Below are 19363 nucleotides of genomic sequence, written 5' to 3'. Positions count from 1 at the left end.
CGTTTTTTTTTTTTTTTTTTCGGACGTTACAATAGTTTTATTGAGCGATAAAAGAATATTGAGATTTGGACCTCTTGGGAATAATTTAGAAGAACTTTATGTCTACCTATAGGTACATAAAGAAACGTATTGAACTGATTGATAAATAGATCTAATCGCAATTTCGAGTATAGAATTCATAAGGATGAAATAGAAAATGATACGATCAACCAAATTCATCAAATTAGAAAGAGTGCAAAGAAATTGTTCGATCCTCTTCATTTGATTTCATAAATGTTCGCAGGCATAAATGCCTATAAATATAGGGAAATTGACTCAATAACCTTGTTTATTACACTAGCACGTCAGTGATACCACTTATAAAGGCACTGGGGCCTGTCTAAGAACCCAATTTATTTTCCATTAAAAAGGAACAAGTAGTGCTAATGCCCAAAACCTCAGGCTTAGGCACTCCTCAACAAGGGCAATGGCAGTGCCAATTACCTTACCATATTTAAATTAAAGAATCAATACAAACCACTTCTGTGCACAAACCAAACCAAACCAAACCAAACCAAACCAAAACAGAGCTTTTCTCTCATGGGCTTCATGTTGAAACTGAAGATTATTATTCATCATCTTCATCTAGCAATGCAAATGAGAAAGGAAGGAATTTGTAGCCGTCTCCCTCGTAGAACTTGTTTTGGAACTCGACCCAATGAAGACGCAGTGCGTGAAGGAAAGCACTTAAAGTCTCCATCAACAGCAACACACCAACGGTAGCGAAAATGAAAACGATGATGCCTACTATTAAGATTACAATGTTGTTGAACCTATGAGGAAATAAAATGTTTTTTTAATGTTATGTTATAACCATTGAAATTTTTTTAAATGCAAAACAGAGCTTTCATAAAAAAAAAAAATGTGAGATTCTACGTCGGTAGGGGAGGAGAACGAAGCATTATTTATAAGGGTGTGGAAACCTCTCCCTAGCTAACACGTTTTAAAAACCTTGAGGGGAAGCCTAAAAGAAAAAGTCCAAGAAAGACAATATCTGCTAGCAGTGGGCTTGAATTGTTACAAAAAAAAAGTAACAAAAAAAAAGTGGAAGCTAAAGACAATATCGGCTAGCGGTGGGCTTGAATTGTTACAAAAAAGAAGTAACAAAAAAAAAGTGGAAGCTAAAGACAATATCGGCTAGCGGTGGGCTTGAATTGTTACAAAAAAGAAGTAACAAAAAAAGGTGGAACTACGAAAAGATAAGACTTAACGAGTAACTACAAAAAGATAGCTTCTGATCTCCAATGAAAAACATAGAATCTAACAAAAGTTCTCTTTCGCCCTAAAGATTCTATAGTTTTTCTCACACCAAAGTTCCCAGATAATGCAACAATTGGTAATTACCATTCACTACCACCAGCTTAGATGATTATATAGAATGCTCTAAAAGCACAACAGCTGCATAATGCGGCCTACCATTTAGGTGCATCAATAGGTCCAGTTCTCCACATCTCCTAGTCTATAATTTAGGGAAAAAAAATTGAGGGCAAAGAAGGTATATGAAGAAGAGTTACATACCCCGCAGATAGAACGAGAACCTTGTCATAAAACACGCTCGATAACTCTGAGTGCGCAAGACTGGATAACAAAAAAGAAAATAATTAATAAACAAAATAAAAATACCAAACCCTAAAGAGAACAGGTCACTGAAGACAATTAGTTATTACTAGCACTCCCCCATGTTCATACAGAACAAATGGAGTTTTCTTTTCTTTCTTTTTTTTTTTTTTTTTGAAGGGAACATTGGAATCTTTTAACTCCATATGGCATTTATTGTGGTTCTAAGTTCTAACAGAAGTTTTCTGAACATCAAATTTCATTTATGAGATGTAGATGCGTTTTAAAACCTTGAGAGAAAGCCCAAAAGGGAAAGCTCAGAAAGAATAATATCTGCTAGCGATAAGAAAGCTCAAAAAGATACCATTTGAATTAACCTTTCCAAATAGTGAATCTATAATCGATAAAGAGTGGTTCTTATAATAAAAAAAATAAAAAAGTAAAAAACAACTAACAACCGGTAGAGTAGCAATAAAATACACAACCAAAAAACTGAAAAGGAATACCACTTGATTTATATACCTTAAAGCCCATAGACGAAGATAGGAAGCTGTGTTTGACACTGCTCCAAGCACAAATTCAATGGTATGTATAAGTTGATGCACAAAAACCTCACTGAACTCGAACTCCTCATGACCATGTGAATCGTGATGCGAATCCAACTCAAGGGAATCATCACCACTTGGAAGAGGCGCATAAGACTGGCCTTGGAACCTCTGAAGGAAACATGATTGTTAGAAAACCTCGTCAAATATAATAAGGGATCCCCCACCCAGCCAGACACACACAAACACAACCAGGGCTAGTAAGAGCATCCAAAGCAGCAGACCTGTTCGTGCTGTTTCTTCAAAAGAAAAGGCTTTGGAAGCAGCATCCATGGCACAGCAACAAGGGCCAGTAAGAGCAGCACAATCTGGAAATAGGAGGGAAAGAAGATGAATATGAGGAAAATAAATGCAAGAGTTCATAGAAACATTAGTACAAGTGGGAGGAGGAGACCTGAACATTTTTCTGCCCAGGAAAAAGTTGATTTTCAGCCAGATCTTCAGTGGGGCCGAGAAACATGTATATCATTACGTGGTACAGATCGGCGTTCGAACCAGTGCACCACTTTACGATGATGAGAAGTGAAAGATAACCGAAAAGGCTGTTCAGAAATATCATTTGTGGCAGGAATTGGAACCTGAAAATTGTACGCACAAGTCAATCCAATGTTGGCAAACAAGCAAAGCAAACCATTTGTTTACAATTTTTGACAGTTGTTATATAGTATGAAGAGCAGTGTGATATAACCCCAAAGTACTTGAGTTAGTTAGAACCGCTGTAACAGCCCAAGCCCACTGCTAGCAGATATTGTTCTATTTCGGCTTTCCCTTTTGGGCTTTCCTTCAATGTTATTCAAACGCGTCTACTAAGGAGAGGTTGGAGAGGGGAACGAAACATTGCTTATAAAGGTGTGGAAACCTCTCCCCAGTAGATGCATTTTAAAAACCTTGAGGGGAAGCCCGAAAGTGAAGGCCCAAAGAGGACAATATGTGCTAGCGCTGGGCTTGGGCAGTTACAAATGGTATCAAAGCCGGACACTAAGCGGTGTGCCAGCGAAGACGCTGGGCCCCCAAGGAGGATGGATTGTGAGATCACACATTGGTTGGGGAGGAGAACGAAACATTTTTTATAAGGGCGTGGAAACCTCTCGCTAGGAGACGTGTTTTAAAAACCTTGAGCAGCAGCCCGAAAGTGAAAGTCCAGAAGACAATATCTGCTCATCTGACTAAACTCACTAAACAATTTCCTACCTTCATACTCATCTCACCCTCTGTATTACAAACCAATCCTCTGACTAATAACTAATATGTCCTTCCTACGGTAATAATATTCATCAATCTACCCTAACTTTTTCTTACCAAGCTTTCATTGAGAGAAATGATAAGTACAAGGACATACAAAAACTTGTCCAGCAAAAAGGAGTCCGACCTAACTACAAGAAAGGCCTCCAATCCGACCTGGTAACAGATGCACACAAAGAAGCATGAAACCGAACACCATCCCAACCTCCTCCCACAATCTCGCCCCCTCTCCAAAGATCCTATTATGTCTTTTAAGTCATGAGCCCCACACGAAAAAAGAAGCTAGCGTGCCACAAAACTCTGCCCTTATCTCGGGAGGGGGTATTCAGAAACACCTCCTTAATCATATAGCAACAGCACTTCCTATAATGATTCTGTCCTAATAGCATTCCTATCACAATGATTCACCCCTAATACAAATCAGAAATATCTCACTATGTAAAAACATGGAAGAACGATAGAAAAGTAAAAATGGCATAAAACAACTCACCAGATATTGATGCTGTTCTTGAAAAATGTAGCATTGAAATAGCTTATTATAATTCCAAGGTTCATTTGTGCAACTCCAAGGAGGATAGACATTTTCATTTTCAGAGAGTTAAGAAATGGAAGCTCACTTCGAGTGCCATGCCATACAGGATCCAAGCCAAACGGATACGTAGAACCCGCCTTTATCAACCCCACATTGGTAGAATCACTACAATGGCGAGGATTACAGGACTGACCATCATTACCAAGTCTCATAGCATGAATTACAGAAAAACATGGACAGAGTACATTAAAGGTTACATTGATATACCTGCAATCAGGACTACGACATTCATAGGCTGAGCGACCAAACAGTTCAAATGGGACTGAGAAGAACTCATTATAGATCAGACCTGTGTATATTGAAAATAGCGACATCATTAAAATGACATAGCGTCCACCGAAGGCCATTTCAGTGATATCTCCAAGCTTCTGAAATTTGAAAAGGAAAAAAAAGTTAGATTTCACCAAATTTCCCCTCTAAGTAACAAGCTTTCTCGACGAAAAAGATCCAACGAAAAGATATTAAGGCAAAAGAAGTAGAAGCATTGCCATCTGGGTCAGAATCCTAACTGTTAGGACAGACCCATATTGATGGGAATAACATGATCATATAGTTCTGTGAACTTCTGGGTTAAATTAGTAGTAAGTGCTCGGAAATTACCTGAGAGGAAAGTTTCTTTTCCCGCAATATAAAATACAGTGTTGCAAGTAACAGACATATTCCATGCCCCCAATCACCAAACATAACAGCAAATAGAAATGGGAACGTGACGATGGTATATACACCAGGATTGGCTTCTTGATACCTTGCCACCCTGAAATAACATAACAGATTAAGTTCAGTCATATTTCTGCCAGTAACATGTTGACCAAGATGCATTTAAACTAGGAAGATCTGCCAGAGACACAATAAGAAATTGACAAAGTTCTCAACCTCCTACCTACATAATTAGAAAGTACTACTCGGGAGAACGAGAACGAGAACGAGAATATTACAACATGGAGCATGATCTAGCTAGAAATATTAATACCGGGTTACTGAAAAGCGCGGGGAGAGATAATATTAAGTTAATGTTTCAAGTATTCTTCAAAACAATGATAACCATGAAGTATGGAAAAAGGAAGCTCAAGACCGAACGGAAAATTATAAAAAGGCTTTGCCACCAAAGTCCACAAAGAAACATGGAATCTAACAAGGACCAATAGTTGATTGAAAATCAGACTAACTTACCCATATGCATCAACAATTTCTTGAAAAGCAGTGGAGAATTTGTTTGTTCGAAAATAAGTAGGCGGTGCTTCTGTAGTTAATAAAACCTGGAAAATTGCTCCAACTTGGGAGTTGGAATCAGATGCTGCTCGCTGGAGTGCTTCCTGAATCTGAAATATCAAATTTGGTGTCAAAACTAATATTCAATTCTTCTAACAAAAATCTCAATTTTTATTTACATCGCTCATAGAACAAACAACTAAGCAGAAGATTTACCTGTTTTGTTGCAAAAACAGGACCCCACCCCTCTGCGACCAGACATTGTTTAGTTACGTCAAGGCTAAGCATGTTCAAGATATGGTATATGGATTTTTCCTTCCTCGCCTTCCGAGTTCAAAAAGTAATGTAAGAAAATTAGAACACCACATAAAATATCGAAATCCACATTACAACCCAGAAATAGAGTAGAGTTTATGACAGACCAAGAGATTCCAAATTTCAAAATGTTCTCCAATAGTCTGCAATAGATTAGCCCGGTGCAGCAGCCCTACATCTATGGTAGTCTTCAGCTCAGCCAGTTTTCCAGAAACCTATATTCATGGTATTATGTATTTTAAGTTAGAACGCAAAATATCGAAATAGAACCTCAGCAGGAAACTGATAACTATAATGAAAAATGCAATAACACAAACAATCTATATTCCAACTGATATTTTAAGCTTACGCCTTTTCGACTTGGAAACCGAAGAGGCTTCATGATTAAAAAATTTAATAGAAACAACCAAACATACATGGATAACCTACTAGATGCGAACAAAAAAGACTCCCCAAGTAAACTCCGACGTAAGAAATATTTTGATCTACTAAATCAACACAGACCGCAGGCAACAGAAAACCCGTATCGAGCAAATAATAAGAAAAGCCAAGCTTTGTAGAAAACAAGAATAACTTTAAATTCATAGTCAAGAGACACCTAGGAGATCAAATTCAATTCAAGCAGGAGTAGATTCAATACCTCGGCAATCATTTGGGCTTGTTTCCCCAAGTCCTCAGTAAAAGGGTATCGATTTGCTCCAAACGCCTCACATATTTTTAGAATCTTATTCTTTGCTCTTTCTCCAGAATAGAAAACAACAAACACGTTTTTCTCAACCTGTAGTCGACATTGGACAAAAAAATTATGATATAACAAAAGTTGATGCACGATCACAGATCAAGTTTTATGCACCAATAAACATCACGAATAGAAATTATTTTGAGTATAATATCATGAATTAAGATCATCGATCACAGATCAAGTTTTATGCACCAATAAACATCACGAATAGAAATTATTTTGAGTATAATATCATGAATTAAGATCATATTTAAAAAAAAAAACATAACAATTCATGAGAGGGGAGGAGGATCATAGGAACCAACAATGAAAATTTTCCCAACTAATCAAGTTCTGAACATCTAATGCTTGTGCTACTAAGAGGTCGCAAATGCATGAAAAAGTAAGCACAATCGTTACAATACAAAAAATTACACTGTATTCACTACCTTCTCTCCAGAGATAGGATCTGGAACAGGATCCTCAACTACAGCCTGCTTCAGAAACACATTACCCCTGGTAGCACGAAAAAGTATCCTCTCAAATGCCATAGATTTTCCCCGAGGAACAAGACCAGAAAGAAATCCCAAGTTAACTGGCTTTGACTGATCCACAGATGATTCCTTCGTCACAAGAGGAATGGAATTAAACAATTTAAAAATTGAAGATCGCTTAAACATGAAAAGAAAAGGTCAAAATTGTACTTGTTCCAACAACAATGGAACTTCTATTGAATCTCCACCAACTCGTCTTGATTCAAACTCTCTTTGCTGCTCTATGGCACTGCTTTGTGCTGCACCGAAAAAGTCACCAGCCTAACAAAAGGAAATTCATCAACTTTCTAACTCATAGGTGAATGGAAAAATGACAAATTTACTTATCACAGCATTTCTCTAATCCCAAAAATTCCAACACTATGACCATGAATAATATACAGAAAGAAGCTAGCATGCGACTATTTTCTCGAATCACATGATTTGACAGGAAATGACTAACTTTTCTAGGTTAAAGTTCAAAAGGATTACCTTCTGTAGAACAAGCTTATACTCCACAAGCTCATTGTAGGAACGCTGTAGCTTCTCACTATTAGCATTTATCTCAATCAGTTCTGCCTCAAGCTCACCAAGTTTGACCTTCAATGTGATAAAAAAAGAAAAACGGTCAAGACATGAAGCACAAGAAACCATTTTAGGTAGTAATAAAATTGTAGGATACCTCAAGGTCATCTATGTTGATATCAACTTGTGAAATGGAGCTTTTGCTTGGCAACCCAGCCTTCAACATTTGTTCCTTGAAAAAATTCAATTTGCGTGCCATCTCTCCACATCTTTTGATCTTGTTAGAACCAAGAACAAGAAACGTAAGTTCAACAGAGAAAGAGAAATGTAGATGTAGTTTAAAGTGACAAGTATTGCGCATAGCAGAGCTCGAATTTGATCATTGCCAAACCATTGTATATATCATAGTAGCACAGACAATTGATCCACATTTGGGATATGGGTCGAGACATACCTGTGCAGCATAAGTACGCTGGAACGGGCTTTTTTCGGCATTGAGCTGGAAAAATTAATACATTGAGTATCAGGAATAGCAGAACGAATGACAATGGAAAAAACTGTTCTAGAAGAACCAAGAGTTAGCAGCATGCTGAATATCAATTTTGGAAATGACTACATGTGATATATGAGTGTTCTACTTCAACAGGTAAGAAAACAGCAGGAAACTGGTACACATTTACTCTAGTAATGACTCATAACATCAATGAGTATCATATTCCATCAAAAATACATATGCTATAATATTACAAAAAAAAAAAAAAATCCATAAGAAAAATAATATTACAACATGTATAATAAATATATTCTTCCAATGTAAGGATCAGGCACGAGACTAGCCCCTCGTGTTTCGTCTGAGGTGGTAAAATCTTGTCCATACGGCTAAATATTTTGGGAATTTTAGTTCAACGAGAATACACTCAGCACGAAATGAACTGTTTAAATCATGAGAAATCTGTTATTGTGGTGATACAAACAAAATTAGATAGTCTCAAAGGAGCTTAAAAATATACGTCTTAGTTCAAGTTAATTACTATAACAGTCTAAGCCCATTGCTAACATATATTGTTCTCTTTGGGCTTTCCCTTTTAGGCTTCCTCTTAAGATTTTTAAAACATGTCTGCTAGGGAGAGGTTTCCACATCTATATAAAAATGTTTTGTTTCCCTCTCCAACCAGTGTGGGATCTCACAATCCACCTCCTTTGGGACCCAGCGTCCTCACTGGCACTCGTTGCCCTCGCCAATCGATTTGAGACCCTCCAATTCACCCTCCTTCGAGGCCCAGCGTCCTTGCTAGCAAACCGCCTCGTGTTCATCCCCCTTTGGGGCTCAGCCTCTTCACTGGCACATCGCCCAGTGTCTGGCACTGATATCATCTAAAACAACTCAAGCCCACCACTAGCAGATATTGTCCTCTTTGGGCTTTTTCTTTCGGGCTTCCCCTCAAAGTTTTTAAAATCCGTCTAGGAGAGGTTTCATATGGAGCATAAGCACAAAAAATTTGGAGACCGAACATCATGAAGAACAATTACATCAGGAGTATAACTAAGACAGTAGGAATTTTGAACTGCTGAATACTATCCTATATTCAACCTTTGCGCGGGTTTTAGAGTTCCTTCGTCGCCCATTTTCACTAACTATCAAGCCCTGTTTCCAAGGACAATTCCATGAGACAAAATATGCTGTCCTACAAGCTGACGATTACTGGATAATCAAGCAACGAAGCGTACAGTGAAACTCAAACCAAAAAATCAATTGAAACTACCAGTGGTTGCAACAAATTCAAGAGAATTTACATCCTCGTAACACATAGCCATCGCAGTGAAGCACAATAAACTAAGAACACTAGCAATCAAGTTCAATCCAAGCATCAAAAGAGTACGCGCAGCACAACCTCATGATTTCCAAGCAACAGAAACAAAAACAAGCATCCAGATCACACAATCTAAGCAATCCGCGATTTCTCCCCAGCATAAACAGAAATTAAATAACAGGAGGATTAAAAAAAGAGTGCAAGCGAGAAGGTGCACATACATCTTTGAATTGGAGAAGGCCGAGATCACCAAGGTAGGAGATAGTGCGATGCGCAGACTCGATGGGAATGATGAGCTGCACCAGCTGCATCGGCTCGGAGCGGAACAGATCCATGGATGGACAGCAACCACCTCGGGTATCGCCCATTGTTCCAAGACCTTCCTCCGACGAAGATCTTCAGCGCCAATCTGAGAATCTTGATGGGGGCTGAGAAGAATAGAACGCAGACGAATCTGGTGAGGACGATGAAGAAGAAGAGGAGATGGGTTGAATGCTATTGATCGTAGGCGACACGAGCATCCACGTTAACATGATTCCATCTGTTCTGTTTTTTTCTTTTTTTCTTTTTTTTTTTCTTTTTTTTAATATTAAATTATTAAATCGTATCAAATTAGTTATTTAATTCTTAAATTTTAAAATTATATTTTTTTTTATTAATTTTACTAAGAATAAAAACCGAAACGATAAAAAGTTGGAATAAAAATTCAGGTAAAGAATATATATTATTAAACTAAAAATAAATAACTGTCATTTTGTAATTTTAATTAATCAAAATTCCATAAGTAATGAGATTTATAATCACTATTTATTTTATTTCATTTTTATAAATTATAATTAATCGAAACTAAATTTGCATCATCTATTTATTTCGGTTGATATTAATAACACATTCAATTTAAGCGATAATAATTGAAGGGCAATCATAAATATTCAAGATGAACTTACCGAACCATAAAAAAATGAAGACTTTACTAAAACCCTCTAGAATGTGGATTAAAAAGCAACTTCAATCTAATTCAACTAATTAAGAGCACATATCAAATTCTAATATTTATTGGTCGATTAGATGTGCTTAAAAATTTAGTAGAACTAAATGATAACGACTAGGTACCAACTTAATTACAATTTAACTGGTTAAAACATTGATAACTTGGATCAAATATTAAAAAAAAAAAAGTTTCGTTTCTGATGATCATAGATATGCAATCACATGGAATAACTGAACTTAGGATCGTAGTTTCAAACTATAACTCTGAGTAGTTCTTGAAGGGAATGTTCGAATCTAGTTCCACCTTAATGTAATATTCTCGAACAAGAAAAAAGAAGAGAAGGCTATCACTATATAACTACCTGCAGTCAAAACTATATTAGTCATGATTAAACTTAAACCAAAAGATAAATATTGTTACAGAAAGTGAGAGCAGAGCCTATGGGTGTCCATGTCTCAAAACGAGGAGGCCATATGGAAACAAGCGGTTAAACTTCCAAGAGAAAGAAGATTGACCCAATCAAAGAGGCGATAAAATCTCGACTCTTGATCTTCTACAAATTTCTCAACCATAAGGAGCTCTCTTTGTCTAATTCGTAGTCTCTACTCGGTGATCTTTCCTATTTGTGGAGGACCTCAAAGAGCCCGTGACGGCCGAAATCAAGATAAATTGATGTTCTATACAACCAGAATAGGCCATTCGAATGATATGCTTAGAGGCCAAATATGGATGTTTTTCTCAGGCCATGGCTCCATACCTCTGAAGTAATCAATATCTCTTCAAGCTCCTCACATTCTCTTTATGCTATCACCATGGATCGCTACAAATCCCTCACTTGCAAGTGTTGATACCGCATTTCTAAGCTGCATTATTACCATAACATGCATAGTTATTATTAGTCAATTTTGTTGGGGGTTGGGGATGTTGGTTTGTAGAGAGACAGAGGTAATGTACGTTGTTGAGATGGACTTCATTGTCAGGATTCTGCTTCCTCAGCTCATCCAGCAACTACAGAAGAATTGGAAGAGATTTAGAGCTATAACAAGTGAAGTTCGTGCACACAGTAAAGAGTAAGCAGCAGACCTCTGACAGGCGGATGGAAGGCCCTCCGAGCTGCATTTTCTCCATGATTATGTTGCGAGTTGCCGATAATAAACTCTCCCTTCGCATCCTTTCACTTGCTGATACTCCCGTGGTGATCAGATCCATGTCAATGGTTCCTGAAATTGTATTGCAAAGATGCGACATTGAAGTTAAGATATGAGAGTGAAACCTTAAAGGATTTATATGAGATCCATCGGTTGAAGAGGAGAACGAAGAATTCTCGATGTGGAAACCTCTCTCTAGCAGACGCGTTTTAAAACCTAGAAGGGAAAGTCCAAAGAGGACAATATCTGCTATCGGTGGACTTGGGCTGTTACAAATGGTATCAGAGCCAATCACCGAGCGGTGTGTTAGTGAGGACGCTAGGCCCAGAAGGGGGTGGATTGTGAGATCCCACATTGGTTAGAGAGGGGAACGAAGTATTTCTGGTGTGGAAACCTCTCCCTAGTAGACGCGTTTTAAAATCTTGAAAAGAAATCCAGAAGAAAAAACTCAAAAACGACAATATCTACTAGCGGTGGGTTTAGGCTTTGGGCTCTTACAATTTAAAAGAGATTTAGAGGCATTGCAAAACAGCTACCTGTAGAATGATCGGTTGCAGACTGCTGCATTGCAACTTCCAGAAGCCGGAATGCCTCAAGAACATCGCCCTTTTCAACCTGAATGCATTAGAACTTATGTCCTGATATACTGACTATGAACAACAATAATGAAGAAGGAAAAAAGCAACTTCACTAACCCATTCTGAGAAACGTATTCGAGCAAGGGCTTCGCTTAAACGTATTAAACTCTCAATCTGTCTGGGAGTAGCTGTTATGACCTGTCGATACATTAATAAATTCCAATCAGACACAAAAAATGAAAAGGTCAGAAAAGTAGACCTCTCCCCATCACTACAAAAAGAGCTAATAGTTTCATAACTGCAAAACACAATCAGATTTCCTCGCATTGGAATGTATTTGAATAAATTTACCTTTTTACTACTGCCTGGAAAGTTTCCTCTCCTCCTCAGCTCAACATAGCCTCTAGTCAACTCTTCAGCTGCCTCATCTGATAATTTTGGGTGAATGTTTTTCCTAGCATAGCTGATGTATGAAGTCAAGGTATGAAGGTCCATGAAATCCTGCTCAATGCCCTGCAAGTTGAGTGCAACAGAATCACCAGGAGCTCAACTATGACCAGAATTGCAAGTTACTCAAACCTCTGGGTTGTCGAAGTGTAATGCGACAATATGCTTAGCAAGGCGCCTATCTGTTTGCTCATCAGCTTTATCCAGAATTAAATAAATCAAGTCAAACCTGAACCAATATAATTTCAGTCAATAGTTAAATCTAAAGTCCAAATTAGATGTTATTAAAATGAATTTTAAGCATTTTAGAGTTTCGTTTTATTTAGTATCAATGTCCACAACATCATCAGTTCGAGGTGCCAAACATGTGTAAATATTGAGCACAGCAACAGCTCAGGAGGTACTCAAGATAGATGCATGTATACAATGTTTTAGAAACATTCTGGTTGACAAATCAACATTATCTTCTTACCTTGATAACAAAGTAGGAGGAAGGTGTATGTTATCAATCACAGATAGGCGAGGGTTATAACGTGAACCACTAGGATTTGCACAAGCTAATACTGAAGTTCTGGCATTAAGGGAAGCAATGATTCCAGCCTTCGCTATTGAAACAGTTTGTTGCTCCATCACCTAGAAGGTATAAGCATCAAATCTCAAGCCATAAAAAATATGAAATTCAATTGGGAAATAGACAGCTGATCGAGCGAAAAGGGGGATTATTCTCACATAGTGAATAACAGTGTCACATATAGATGCTGTCTAAAAACAGTAAAATACTGTTCTTCCTATCATATAACGAATGTTCTTCACACAGAAAAACTTGAGAAATAACTTTAGATACAAGCCCCAAAGGCCCCAAAAGTTTAAAGTCCCTTGGTATATTCGAATCTCCTGCCAAATTATAAAGATCATGAATAAATCTATTTCGAAGTAAAACTCAAAGGCCCACTAACCTCATGCAACATGCTCCTTGCATTTTCAGACATTTTATCAAATTCATCAATGCAGCATATGCCCCTGTCACTCAAAACCAAGGCCCCACTCTCCAGTACCTAAAAGGTAACTCAAAATTCATTAGTTATCCATTGTTTAAACAAGTTGGACATCAAGAAAGTTAGATTCAAAATGCAGTAGGATCCTACTGTTTCCCCTGTTTCAGGATCTTTGGTGACATAAGCTGTCAAACCAACAGCAGAGCTACCCCTTCCACTGGTGTAAATGCCGCGGGGAGATAGTTTATGTATGTATTGGAGAAGCTGAGACTTGCTGGTTCCAGGATCACCAACGAGAAGTATGTTAATATCTCCACGAAAGCTTGCACCGGATGCCAATTTCAAAGCACTCCCACCGAAGAGCTGCACAATGAAAAATCAACGCTCAGAATGAGGCAGAAAAAGGTAGAAGTAGAAATGTGGAAACTACCTGGCAAAGAAGGCCCTTCTTAACATCATCAAGCTCCCAAATATTAGGTGCCAATGACCTGGTTAGTCTGTCATATATATCAGGCTTTTTGGAGAGTTCTTTCAACTCTTCCACCTGCATTTCAATCAAGAATGTGAGTGCAGAAGATAAGAATGGCCAAGAAATGTTGGGCCGGTAAATGCCTTCAACCCCATACCTTCGCTTCATCAAACGAAACCTCATCGACATTTCCACCCAACCGGTTCTCAGCTCCAGTTGGGTCTTCAGCCACCATTCTTGACTTATCAGTCTTCTTTATATGAAGACAGTCAATATAAGTCTGCAATAAAAGAGACGAGTACACCATGCTAAGACTACAACAGCACAACTAATAAGGTCAATTCAATTTTCAAGTAAATGTACAAACCATATACCTTGAATAATGATTTTACAGTTCTCTGGGTGGGTCCAATTCTCACACTCATGGCCCTATAAATCCCAGTGACCTATCAAAAGAATCGAAACTGATAAGGCTACAGAGAAAAGAGAAAAATTACATCAGTCCACTTCATCATTAGATTGGTTTTACCTCAACTCTGTCACCAGGCTTTCCAGTATCAACCAGCTTGTCATGCATTAACAAGCTTACAGTATGAGGTGTCCCTCCTTCAGGTATCTCATCAGGAGTCTCCTGAAGCCGTACAATCTGCTTATCAGCAAACCTAACTCAACGGCATAGGTTAGTCATACTTAGTATTAAGTAAACTAAACATGTTATTTCTCGTCCTCTATCCGCCCCTCAATTTACACGTTTCATTATTAAAACGTGATAAAGTAAAATTGAATAAGGATCAACAGATAGACGTTCCACCAGCAAATAGCTGACAAATTTAGTAAAGGTCAGTAGATTAAAATTTTTGCAGAATTATTCCTGACAGAGATGAAACGATTACGTAGCCTTTAATGTGCTTATCGTATCAAGGTTAGCATATAAGAGATGGTACTTGGTAACAAAATAATATTACAAGGACCACAATTACGGATAATTGTAAATCTTATTGACATACATATCAAGGAATTAGCAAGCAAATATTTTGATTAAATGTACCTACTATAGTTTAGATTACATACGGGCACATCGTACAGAGTAATATATAATTGGATAGATCATGGTACAGTCAGTACAGATTAAAGTTACTTAGCAGAGGATTACCTGCATCGATTGTGAACCAATGTCATGGAGTTTCTTGCTTGGCATTCTTCCTTCAAGCATATAGTGGGTTCAGTTATTTGTCCTAATTAGTTCATAGACTCCATTGTCAATACAAACAGAAAATTTCATTTAAACAAGCATATGAGGGCAATCACAAACAGAAAAGAACAGTCCATTGAAACTCAAGCTCACCTCTCTCAATAGCTACTGGGTCAGTGTAGTATCCACATACGAGACATCTAAACATCGCCTCCCTGATCTCAGGAATTATGGAACTACACCGTATTATCATTCCCTTCAGTGATACCATCCTCTCAATGTCTAAAAAAAGGAACCATCAATTGTTCATAGTCATCAGTTTAAGAAAGGACTGGAGATTACTACCTAGAACTAAACCAATCAAATGGAATGTTAGAAACATTACCAGATGGGTTAAGGTTTCTCATTGAAGTAGAAGTTCTGAGATTGAATATCCGAGTTTGAATGTGTTTTTCGAACAATGGGTTGATTTGGGGCACCATTTCCATTAGAACAATGTCAAAAATTGCGAGAACCTCGAGAGGATACCTCACCATCTTCGTGTATAAATCCGTATCGTAATTGAACACATCCTGCGCATCCACATCGAGCGAATCCCCTTCAATTTCAAGAACCCGCTTGATTACCTCCGCGTATTTTCCCTCGGTATGAAAATCCCCCTCAGACTGCGACGCCTGACGACCACGGAAATGCCTCAAAAACCGAATGATCGCTCCCTTCACATCGTCAACACTGATATTCGTCCCCCATACGAAGGTCGGATGGTCCTCATCCATGTCGTCGCCGTCGCCAGGTTCCGTCGACGGCGGAATATCATCCGTCGATGAAGGTGTAGCAGCCATCGGGGTCGCTCCACCTCCGGACGCTCTTCTCCCACCTCCCTGCCGACGCGAGCGCGACTCCGTAGCCTTCGGAGTGGTTTCCGACGAGACCATTCGGGATCGTTGACGCGGCGGCGTAGCAATTTCCGAAGGAGTAGATGACCGGCGACGGCTTCGACGGCGATAACCGTCCCCTGAGGATGAGACGGTGTTTCCGATGGGACTAGAGAATGAATCACCAGGCGACGAAGGACCTGCAGAAATGGAGAACAGAAAAAGAGAAATTAACCTCCAATTCAGCCCATATTAGACAAGATACATGAAAATTCCGAAAGATACCAACCTGTATTGAAGTTAACTGGAGAAGAATCGGACGCCATTGCAGCTGGAAGTGAAGAAGAGAAATGCGGCGGGATGAAGACGGTCACTGAGACTTAGAACAGTGCAACTGTGTATCTGTTCGAAGGCGAAGCTAAGGGACTTAGCGGGAGGAAGTAACTTATTTCCCGCCAAAATTGGGGGGCTTCAGACGGAATGGGCCATTTCAGTTTTGGGCCTATTGGGCTTTACAACTCCAAAGCCCAGATCACTTACTGGGGATGTTGATGAAAAATATATATATTCAAAATTTATTGTTAATTTTAATAATTAAGTCTTTAAATATTAATATATTTGAATTTGAATTTATTGCAATTTGGTCTCTGAATAATATTATTAAGGCTTAATGAGATTTCTTAAGTTATAGATTAGTGAAATGGTAAAATTGAATATATTTATAAATTAGAAATATTATGTTATTAGTTAACAAAAATTAAGTGAGTGAATAAAAATTGACGCTTAGTTTAATTATTACAAATTTTATATATTGATTAAATTATTGCAAATTAAGTTTATAATTTTTTTTTTTTTTTGTAATTTTAATATCAAAATCAGTATAACGATTATTTTTAAAAAAATAAAATAAATTTAAATATTTTTGTAAATGTTTAAAATAAAATTTTAAAAAATGGGGAACCTGTAGACTAATTTTGTAAATATTTTTATTTGTTTTGACTTTTTTGTAAATGACCTCTTAACTATCTCAAGGGATGATGTTTATGTTTAATTAATTTAAATTATTTTTAGTGGGGCCCATAACAAAAGCCTATTCGTTTGGGAGTTAAGCCGATTCCGATTCGTTCGGCCAAGCGAGTTAAGCCGATTCCGATTCGTTCGGCCAAGCGAGTTAAGCCTATTCGTTCGGCCTAGCGAGTTAGAAACCTATTTGTTCGGCGAAGCGAGTTAGAAGCCTATTCGTTCGGCCTAGCGAGTTAGAAGCCTATTCGTTCGGCCTAGCGAGTTAGAAGCCTATTCGTTCGGCCAAGCGAGTTAGAAGCCTATTTGTTCGGCCAAGCGAGTTAAGCCTATTCGTTCGGCCAAGCAAGTTAAGCCTATTCGTTCAGCGACGTATGCTCGAGCCTCTGAGCCCGGTTCAAGAATGTTCTAGAAAATGGGACAGAGAGATTCTGAAAGAGAGTTTTGAAAGCAAGAGTTGAGAAATTGGTGTCATATGAGAAGATAAGCAAAGATGACGACGAGAGCAGCTTACTGCATATTATCATAGATGAGATAATAAAGTTTGTGGTAAGAAATAGAACTATAGAACTTTGATCATAGTTCTTCGATTGATTAGAGTTTCAATTTTGTAATTTTGTATCGAACGAGTGAAAGGTGAGAACTTTTAGAGAAGTTAACCCAAGAGCTAAGGATGTTTATGATCAACCATCACATCTTACTATGTTCTAGTCCTATGATGTTCTTATGAAAAGAAGAGCAAGACATGTGTTCCAAGAACAAGGACGCCTCATCAGTTTCGATCAGACGCTTGGCTTTCTATGAGAAAATGATACAAAATAATTGTCAGTTGTTCAGATTGTGTGGCCCAGAGATTCCAGATTTTTGGAAACAAATTCCATGAACCACAAACAAATCAACCGAACAGCTAATCAACAAGGCGTTGCAATCAGCGTAACAATTTTTGTGGACATAAGATTGATGATTAATTCACAAAGATGATATTCGAGTTCGTGTTCATCATCAATCCAAGCCTTGGAAATCAACAGAAACCATCAAAGCAAATTCGATTTACAGGGTAACTAGTTACTACAACTACTTACAACAAACGCAACCACTATACTTGTTATTACAGCTATTTAATATTTGCTTCTACGTCATATTGGGATTCGATTTGGTTTACCTTTCTTAGGCACTTGATCGAGCAGAGTTCTTGAATCTGTTCTTGTTCTAATAACTATGCTTCAAGCCGAGTCCGTGCTTGCCGCGGACGCATCCAGGCTTGGTGAACAAAAACGGCGATCTCTTCGAATTATACATCCTTGTAAATCCTCTTTTCCCCAATTTCCTCATCCGCTGCCGTCCGAGTTTGTCACTGACAGACCACGGAACGAGTTCATCGTCCAAATCTAACTCATCTTCATCATCGTCGTCGTCGCCGTCGTCTTTGTCGGTTTGATCCTCCTCCGCCTCGTTGTAACCGTACGCAAAACCGTCCTCCGCGTGATTCTGAAGGAAATAAACATCTTCCAAAGGATCAAAGATCCGATCCTCCGCAAGAGAAATCGGCACCACAACAACAGGAGAAATAATTTCTCGGAGATCTTCATGAATTCGAGCAACGACGCAGCAATTTTTACCCTCTTTTTCGCCTCCATTTCCGTCCATTTCTGAATCGGCATCAGAAGCATTGAGGAACTCCCAGTTCGAAAGGCGTTCGACATCTTCAACAAATTCATACTCGAAATCATCGTAAAAATGGAATTCCACAGACGATGAGGAAGATGACGAAGCTCCAGACATGGCCTCCATTATCGCTCTGTGAAATTGATTCGAGAATTGGTGGTTGTTTTGTTTTACAGTTTTTTTCCTTTTTCTTGTTCCAGCGGAATATATAAAGGGGTAGAAATTGTGAGGTGTCAAAACGTGCTCACGTGCCCGACGTGCAGTGTCCAATGAGAGAACGCCACGTAGCCACACTATGTTACGAACTCGGCTTGTGCGCCAAGCTTCCGTGCGGACTACGCTTGGTTTGCGGATTAGTCCTTTTTGCGAAATTTCCTTCGCCTCGGGGGTTTTTAACTTTTTATTATTATTTATTTATTTATTTATTATTTATTATTTATTATTCTTCTACTTTTTGGTACAATTATTGGAATCTTTATGTTTTGAAAAATTAATTAGAATTTTTCTTTTCAATTTCAATAAATTCTATGTATTTATTTTTTAAATAAAGTAATGTTGGAAATAAAGTTTATTCTATAATGCTTTTATTTCCATTTAATCCTTAATATTTGTTTTCTTTTTTATAATTTTGAATTTAGTTCATCTCCTACGAGAATAAAATTACAAAAATTATTGAAAAATGACTCAAACAATTATCTTCCTTGTTTATCATTAGTCGACGAGCAACTAAATTAAAAAACATTATAACATAAATGGCTATTTTCGTTTAAATGAAAGGAACTAAATTGAAACAAGACTAAAATATTAGAGATTAAATATATATTTAGCCTAAAA

General features: G+C 37.9%; 2 protein-coding genes across 2 annotated transcripts; both read right to left on the bottom strand.

The window, feature by feature from the left end:
* Positions 1 to 230: 230 nt before the first annotated feature.
* On the bottom strand, positions 231 to 9671 carry LOC111455062 (V-type proton ATPase subunit a3-like). The gene is made up of 18 exons (XM_023096587.1): positions 9371 to 9671; positions 7793 to 7837; positions 7496 to 7615; positions 7306 to 7413; positions 6985 to 7095; positions 6730 to 6903; positions 6200 to 6337; positions 5667 to 5774; positions 5461 to 5568; positions 5206 to 5354; positions 4636 to 4789; positions 4243 to 4403; positions 3934 to 4140; positions 2596 to 2779; positions 2426 to 2509; positions 2119 to 2312; positions 1558 to 1617; positions 231 to 812 (listed from the first exon to the last, which is right to left on the bottom strand). The coding sequence occupies exons 1-18, from the start codon at positions 9515 to 9517 to the stop codon at positions 608 to 610; spliced, it is 2457 nt and encodes an 818-aa protein (XP_022952355.1). The 5' UTR covers positions 9518 to 9671; the 3' UTR covers positions 231 to 607.
* A 714-nt stretch (positions 9672 to 10385) lies between these two features.
* LOC111455061 (DNA replication licensing factor MCM4-like) lies at positions 10386 to 16268 on the bottom strand. The gene is made up of 18 exons (XM_023096586.1): positions 16134 to 16268; positions 15355 to 16044; positions 15123 to 15251; positions 14931 to 15012; positions 14307 to 14439; positions 14152 to 14223; positions 13935 to 14057; positions 13739 to 13852; positions 13459 to 13671; positions 13270 to 13368; positions 12786 to 12946; positions 12446 to 12542; positions 12218 to 12379; positions 11984 to 12064; positions 11825 to 11903; positions 11224 to 11360; positions 11095 to 11148; positions 10386 to 11003 (listed from the first exon to the last, which is right to left on the bottom strand). The coding sequence occupies exons 1-18, from the start codon at positions 16168 to 16170 to the stop codon at positions 10929 to 10931; spliced, it is 2538 nt and encodes an 845-aa protein (XP_022952354.1). The 5' UTR covers positions 16171 to 16268; the 3' UTR covers positions 10386 to 10928.
* Between the last annotated feature and the right edge of the window lie 3095 nt (positions 16269 to 19363).

The sequence above is a fragment of the Cucurbita moschata genome, unplaced genomic scaffold (assembly GCF_002738365.1).
Source record: "Cucurbita moschata cultivar Rifu unplaced genomic scaffold, Cmos_1.0 Cmo_Scf00017, whole genome shotgun sequence".
Lineage (NCBI taxonomy): Eukaryota > Viridiplantae > Streptophyta > Magnoliopsida > Cucurbitales > Cucurbitaceae > Cucurbita > Cucurbita moschata.
Note: the sequence above shows the minus strand (reverse complement) of the source record. Positions and strands in the feature narration are given on the sequence as shown.